The sequence below is a fragment of the Corylus avellana genome, chromosome 6, assembly GCF_965113065.1.
Source record: "Corylus avellana chromosome 6, dhCorAvel1.hap1.2, whole genome shotgun sequence".
In the NCBI taxonomy this organism is placed as follows: Eukaryota; Viridiplantae; Streptophyta; class Magnoliopsida; order Fagales; family Betulaceae; genus Corylus; species Corylus avellana.
In genome coordinates this window covers 1914412-1921936 of record NC_142495.1, presented here as the reverse complement: position 1 = coordinate 1921936, position 7525 = coordinate 1914412, and the positions used below count along the sequence as shown (strand labels likewise).

The 7525-nt window shown below is 36.5% G+C and overlaps 1 protein-coding gene across 1 annotated transcript; it reads left to right on the top strand.

The window, feature by feature from the left end:
* Window positions 1–236: 236 nt before the first annotated feature.
* Window positions 237–7285, top strand: LOC132187731 (ubiquitin receptor RAD23b). Its single transcript, XM_059602145.2, has 12 exons — window positions 237–437; window positions 798–959; window positions 1885–1923; window positions 2017–2093; window positions 2179–2223; window positions 4742–4919; window positions 4994–5125; window positions 5212–5283; window positions 5732–5779; window positions 5860–5969; window positions 6787–6865; window positions 6975–7285. Exons 1-12 carry the CDS (start codon window positions 372–374, stop codon window positions 7089–7091), a joined length of 1125 nt encoding a protein of 374 aa, XP_059458128.1. The 5' UTR covers window positions 237–371; the 3' UTR covers window positions 7092–7285.
* The last annotated feature ends 240 nt before the right edge of the window (window positions 7286–7525 follow it).

Below are 7525 nucleotides of genomic sequence, written 5' to 3'. Positions count from 1 at the left end.
TCATGTTTACCTGTCTGGCTGTCTCTCTCTAGAGGGCCAACAACATATATTCAAAATTTTCAAACGAAATCATCAAATTTAAAATCATACATTAATCGATTATTTTCTCTTTAAATTTCCTCAAATTAATTTTGTTAAAGTCACGTGCACAGTCCATGCGGGCCCTATATGTAGCTTTCTTTCTTTGGGCCAGAGGCCCAAATATATAATGAAACTGTACTTTTGTGTGCCTCATTTCCTGGAACACGAGCTCACTCTGGCTCTCTCTCTCTCGCTCTCTTTTGCTCGTTCGCTTCCCCAGAGCGGTCTCTAGGGTTTCCTCCCTTGAAACGCCGTCGTTTCGAGTCGATTCGTGCTGCCAAGTGACCGACATGAAGCTCACCGTGAAGACTCTGAAAGGCAGCCATTTCGAAGTCAAGGTTCAGCCCTCGGACACCGTGAGTTTAGCTTTCCCTTTTTTTTTTTTCCTCAATTCTGAATTTCACATTATGAGTGCTTTTCTTGTAATCTGCTTGGTTGTTTTCAAAACTACTGAGAAAAGTTGATTAAATGCGCCGTAGATGTTTTATTTGGTTTCTCATCAGCCAAACAGAGTATATCAATTAGCATTTGTATTTATTAGTGATAATATGTGCTTATGCTGGTTAAGACAATGAGTAAAAGGAGTATTTAGAATTTATACTATTAAGGCAATGAAATATAAGTGGGGAAAAGTTTAATGTGATGTTGTAGACTAGGAAGGATTTGTTTAGAAGTTTGTTGACTAAATAGTTGACATTGGGTGCTTTTATTTTAAGATTATGGCTGTCAAGAAGAATATTGAAGATATACAAGGAAAAGACAACTACCCATGTGGACAGCAGTTGTTGATTCACAATGGGAAGGTCTTGAAAGACGAAACCACTCTGGCAGAGAACAAGGTGACTGAGGATGGCTTTCTTGTTGTAATGCTTAGTAAGGTATGTTTTCCCTGATTCTGTAAATTTTCTTGAAATAATGTGCTTGTGATTTTCTTCGTATTCTGAATTTACCATGTATTTCTGTAATAATTTAGCATGTATTGCTGTTATATGTGGATTAATTATACTTGAAGTTTGGCGAAAAAGTCGGGATTTTCATAGATTATTTTCCTTTTCGTGAGACTGTGCATTACAAAGTGTGATATTTTATGTTCCAGCAGGATGAGAAAAATATGTAATGAGTCTTAAAATGTTACTTGATTTTGGATATTGATGGTACCCCATTCGAATGGATATCAAATTTTCTATATCAGGTAACTACTAAGTACTCATGATTAAGCTAGCGTTTGAATAATTGCTCCAGATGGAGAATCCAGTGACGCAAGGATGCAACATGTGCCTGCCATTATTCTAGTTTTAGATAACAAGATGGTATCATTGAGTTCAATTTATGTGTCAAATATAATGGAAACACAATAGTAATTAGCTGGTAACTAGAAAATCATGATGCTATTTGTTGGTATTAAGGCATTCACTTTTATCTGAACGTGGAACAATTAATGATTTTTTAGAAGCAAACAATGTTCTGGTTTACCGATTAGTTGTCATTGTTCCTTATATCTCTATGACATTTTGATCTACAAGATAAGGGTTTTGCTCGACCATTCCGTATTCAAAATTGGTGGAATTGGTTGCCTTTTATTTTAATTTATTATTTTCCTTGAGCCTTCCTTGGGTGCAATGTTTTGGAAATTTTCAGCTTGTTATAGTTTTGAGGCTCATTTTTCAAACTTTGAGGTGTTCATTATTCTGCTATTTTTAAGCTTTCCATGCATACCATTGTAGTTAAAAAGCCATTCTGTTGGCTTAATAAATTGGCGTTATGTACCCTAATTTAATGTTTTATTGCATTTTTTTTTTGCAGAGTAAAACTTTGGGCTCGGCTGGGGCATCATCCACACAGGTATTCTTGCTCATTCTTATTCTTTGCCTTAAACAATCACATTAATTTCTTGTGTTTTCTGTATAAGCCACTTATTTGACCTCTGTATGACAGCCTGCTTCTTCAAATCCACCTACAACTGCACCTACCTCAAACCCTACTCCTGCACCTGAAGCTCCTGTCCAAGCACCGTGAGTTTCTATTTCAGTTATCTTTCAAATTGTTGCTTTTGGATTAACTGGATTTATCTTATATATTATGCTATTTGTGTTGCAGGACCTCGAAAGGTGCCTCATCTGCTTCAGACATGGAAACAGCTCGGTATGGGCTCTATCTCTATGATATTTATCTTAATACTTTGTGAGAATAAATGGCCATGGAATTGGTGAACTGAGGTTTCATGATAATCAAGAGTTGAAAACAACCCTTGATCAATTACCCTAATAAGGGAGAGGAAATGGGATGTTCTTACAATCACGGTAACTATTAGCTCAATAAAAGATTCATACCACTTATTAGGACTTATAGAGGAGCAAATTAACCCAAACAACTTGACTTTCAATTCCTCTCTCTCTCTCTCTCTCTGTGCTTGGCCACTTTAGTAATCTGTTTATTAGGACTTAGTAATGGTTCATCTTTAATAATTTTTCCTCGACTCATTCTGAGTATTTGGCTTCCAAACTACATTTTGGAATTTTGGGGTCTTTTCTGATATGAATTGTCATGTTTTGGGAGGGTAGCTGTTTTTAGGACCTGTTTTGGAAGTAATGCAATGTGCTTTCTAGTGCACATATTTGCATGTAATGTAAATGCAGGACAAGGGTGTCACATTCTCTTTTTGAGATTGTTGCTTTCTTTTATCTTATGAACATCTTATAATAAGCAAATTAGTTAATATATATATATATATATATATATAAGTAATAACCAGTCTTATTACTTAGAATAAGCAAATTAGTTAATATTACATACAAAATAGCAATATTTCATTACTACAATTGTAGAAATGAACAGAAGAAAGGCATGCGTCAGAATATGTGTTTTCCATTGGACATGTGGCATATTCATATACCTTTTACCAAGTGATATTTTTGACCTTGTGTATTAAGAGCATGGTATAATTCGTGATTAGGCATCAGATCAAACATTAAGCTGAATCTGCCATGAAGGCATGGTATTGCCGACTACTATAGTGCAGCTCTTAGGTATTTATTCTGTAGAATGCTAAACATTGACCTGTATATATATTTTAGTTTTGACTAAAGTACTAAAGCCAGTTCCAGTACAGTTTAGTGTTTAAAGACCAGTAGCCCACTTTTCTGTACTGAAACTTTGGCTGCTTTGAGTGGCTGGACATGGGCCCTTCAGAACAGTTGTTTGCGAAGTCTGCTTAATCTTATAGAAAGCTTCAATCTATCATAGTTATTTTCTCCCCTTTTTTCTTTAAATATATTATTGGCACAGTCTGAAAATTTTGAAGGTCAGTTAAGCATTACCTTGCTTGGTTGAATTCCAAAGTTTGCGATCAAACCTTGAACACAAATTTGTTTTGGGTGCTCTATTAGACAGGGTCTTATATGTAATTTTCATTTCAATTTCTGCTTATGAAAATGCATGGTCTGCATCAGATGTTCTATTGCATGCTTGTTTATCATAGATTTGCACCAACAATTTGAAATTTGGTAAGGTTGATATGATAAAGTTAAATTTCTCCTCTTTTTTTTTTCTTCCCTTTTTTGTCCATTAGTATTGGGTATACATATAATTGGACTTCCTTTCTAGTTGCAGAGAACAAAGAATTGTATTAATTTATCAATATTGGGGTGGGTCTCTGGAAATTCATCAGGAAATGTTGGGAGGTGTTTTCAAGACAAGTTAGATTTGAGGTTGGTAACGGCTCCAAGATTAGTTTTTGGCATGATGTGTGGTGTGGGGATTAACCCTTTAAGGAACCGTTTCTAGAGTTGTTTAGCATTGCCTGCTCTAGGGACGCTTTTGTTGCTGATCATCTTCTATTCTCTAATGGTTCCCCTCAGTGGACTGTCAAGTTTGTTAGAGTGGCGCATGATTGGGAGTTGAATTTCTTTTCTTCGTTTTTTGATCAATTGTGTTCCAACAAATTGAGATAGGACAGTGTAGACAAGCTTTGTTGGAATCCCTCTAAGAAAGGGTTGTTTGACGTGAGATGCTTCTATAGTGTATATATCCCATGATAGCACTTTCTTTCTTTGGAGGTGTATTTGGCGTAGTAAGGCTCCATTGAGAGTGACTTTTTTCGTTTGGTTGGCCGCTTCATGTAAGATTCTCGCTTTGGACAGCCTAAGAAAGCGGCATATCATTGCGGTAGATTGGTGCTATTTGTGCAAGAAGAGTGGGGAAATTGTTGATCCCCTTTTATTCCTTTGCGAGATAGATAGTGCCTTGCGGAGCTCTATTTTCAGACTATTTGATTTAGCGTGGGTCATGCCTCGTCAGGTGAGAGATCTATTCACTTGTTGGAGAGGGAAGTTCTGTAGCCCTCAAAGTGAAGCTATTTGGAAATGATTTTGCTATGCATGATGTGGTGTATTTGGAGAGAGAAGTGACCGAAGCTTTGAAGATAGTGAGAGGACAATTACAGAGTTGAAGACCTTCTTTTTCTATACCCTTTTCCAATGGATGGTTGCCTATTTTTCATATTTCTAGTTTTCATGACTTTCACGGCTTCTTTTCTTTTCCTGGTTAGATACTTCTCTCGTGTACTTGGGTGTGCCCATGGGTTTTCAATGAATTGCGTTACTTATCAAAAACTTTTGTCAATATAATAAAATGCTGATACATTTATTACATCTTGTTACAGTGCTCCTAGTGATACCTATGGACAAGCTGCTTCAAATTTAGTTGCTGGTAATAGTCTTGAGCAGACTATTCAACAAATAATGGATATGGGTGGGGGTAACTGGGACAGAGAAACAGTTACCCGTGCACTTCGAGCAGCTTATAACAACCCAGAACGAGCAGTCGACTACTTATATTCTGTATGTTGAAAATCCACAAGTGTTCTGTTGTAAATTTAGTCTTGATTTAGATGCTAATGTTGATCTACCTTCAGGGTATTCCAGAAGCTGCAGAAGTCGCAGTACCAGTGCCTCGTTTCCCTGCAAGTCAGGCAACTGAAACAGGTGCAGCCACTGCACCTGTCTCTGGAGCGCCTAACTCGTCACCCTTGAATATGTTTCCTCAGGTAAGAAATGCAGATGTTGGATGGACTTCCATTATCTGGATTCACTGTCATGTGTTCCTTAAGTTTTAGAAGCTGTAATTTTCCAGGAGACACTTGGTGGCGGTAGTGGAGGTGGTGGAGGACTTGGATCTCTTGAATTTCTTAGAAACAATCCACAGGTGGGGTTCCTGTTCTATTCATTTCCTTATTTTCTTTAATTTTAGAAGCTTTTAGTTCTGTGTATGGGATTTTAAGAAAGCATTGTATCTTAATAAATGTACTTGTTGATATTTAATTTCTTTTTACTTTGAAGCTTGTGCTAACTGTTTCAATTCTTATCAATCACGGCATTTGTATCTCCATTAAATAACATCAACAAAAATTTAATGCGTATGGTAGAGGGGGCGCGGAGGGAACAAATAGAAGTATGCATCTGACAACTCAAACCAGAGCACTCGTCATACACATTAAATTATTGTTGATATGTCTAGCAAAACTCTGCATTGGATGTTGGATTTCATTTATGGCCTATAAGTGGTGATACCAAACGATCTGTTTGATTTTAGGTTCTGTCATGCTTATTGAACTTCTACAGTTTGATTTTTTATTTTTCTGTTTGCATTTTAGTTTCAAGCACTGCGTACAATGGTGCAAGCAAATCCACAGATATTACAGGTCTGTAGCAATTTTTTTAATTGTATTTGAATCTTATTGCTTTCCAATGTCTTGGAGTTAAACTACTGCTTTCGGTACAGCCAATGCTTCAGGAGCTTGGAAAGCAAAATCCCCAGCTTTTAAGACTAATTCAGGAGCACCACGCGGAGTTTCTTCAGTTGATAAATGAACCTCTTGAGGGTTCTGAAGGGTCAGTACTTATATAGGCATATCCACTAAATCCTCAAATGATGAATAATAATAATAAAACAACTAGTCAAGACATCTACGCACATTACATGTAAATGGATATCTTTAGCTGGTACACTCTTCATTGTACTTAAAGAGTCATCATCTTTAGTGAAAATTCCATTCAATGGCAATACTTAAAAAGCACTGTCCTGGAGTTTTTGTGGTAGACTTTGTTGACTTCAGTGCTAGTAATCATAAAACTTTTTTATCTCAAAAGCCCTTGAAGTTTAAACGTATCAAACCGTGTAATGCATAGGTGAAAGTAAAGTGCTTCTTATGCCTTCATTGCCCAACCAAAAAAGGAAAAGAAGAAGCCTGAACTTGTGGAGTTGCCACTTGATCCTATATCATTTTCTTTGTCATGATTGTCTCTGACAGTACCAACTTTTGAATAGAAGTGTGAGGAGCAGCTCTTGGAAAGAGTATGGCTTTTAGATTGCACCTCAGAGATTCTAGTTTGAAATAGGTTAAAAGAGCTTTATTTTTTTGTTTGCTTCTGAAAATCCTCACGAGGAAAAAAAAAAGAAAAAGAATGTTGTCATTCATAAAGTTAGAGGGGAGGAAGAATGTAAGCCGTAAACCCCCTTCCCCCAAGAGAAAGGCTGCTAAAGTGCGATCAGGCACTCCTCTATAGTTTTGAACCTGGGGAAATTGATTTAATGTCTTCTTTTACTTGATTTTGTTTGCCCTAAGATATGGTAACCATTAATCTCCCAAATCAACTTCCACATTGAACTATTACATAACATAACGGCATAATATCTTCCTACTTTCAGGGATGCATTTGATCAGCCTGAGCAAGACATGCCTCATGCCATCAATGTCACCCCAGCTGAACAGGAGGCTATTGAACGAGTATGTGTTCATTTTTATTTGATATATCCGCTCTCCTTTTTATTTTTTCTTCTTCCTGTTTCTTACTCGTTTTCCCTTAAATGTTTCAATCCTTGTTCACATTTTATAGCTAGAGGCAATGGGATTTGATAGAGCTCTAGTCATTGAGGCCTTTTTGGCGTGTGATCGCAATGAAGAATTGGCAGCCAACTACTTATTGGAGAATGCTGGAGATTTTGACGATTAAATGGTGAACCTCCATTGGGTTCGTAATTTTGATTTCTTGGATTCATTTGTGTCATTTTCTTTACTTGGGTAGTGTTTGGATTAAATTATGTACTTTAATAATGAATTAAGAAAATTAATTTTGTGAATTGAGCTATTTGAGTAGAGTGTGGCAAAACTGGCATCTAATATAGGCTTTACAAATGTTTTTTCCCATGAAGTCTGAGCGGCTTTCTGAAAAGTTGATATTTGACAATACAATATCATCATGATTGTTTCCATCCCGGCAGCGGAAACGATTTGTTTTTAAGATGCAAAAAAATTATATCATTATTGTTTCCGTTGTTCCTATACGCATAAATGCTATTTCATCACCATCCTTGTGAATTGTGATTCTTTTCAAGGCTAAATTACTGAATTGATCCCTGAGATTTGGACTTGTATCAAATCAATCCT

What these genes read in the sequence shown, in the direction of transcription:
- LOC132187731 (XM_059602145.2), top strand. Translation starts at nt 372, where the DNA reads ATGAAGCTCACCGTGAAGACTCTGAAAGGCAGCCATTTCGAAGTCAAG. An exon ending in TTCTTAGAAACAATCCACAG is followed by an intron (nt 5,284 to 5,731) that starts GTGGGGTTCCTG and finishes TTTGCATTTTAG; the next exon opens with TTTCAAGCACTGCGTACAAT. An exon ending in CAAATCCACAGATATTACAG is followed by an intron (nt 5,780 to 5,859) that starts GTCTGTAGCAAT and finishes CTTTCGGTACAG; the next exon opens with CCAATGCTTCAGGAGCTTGG.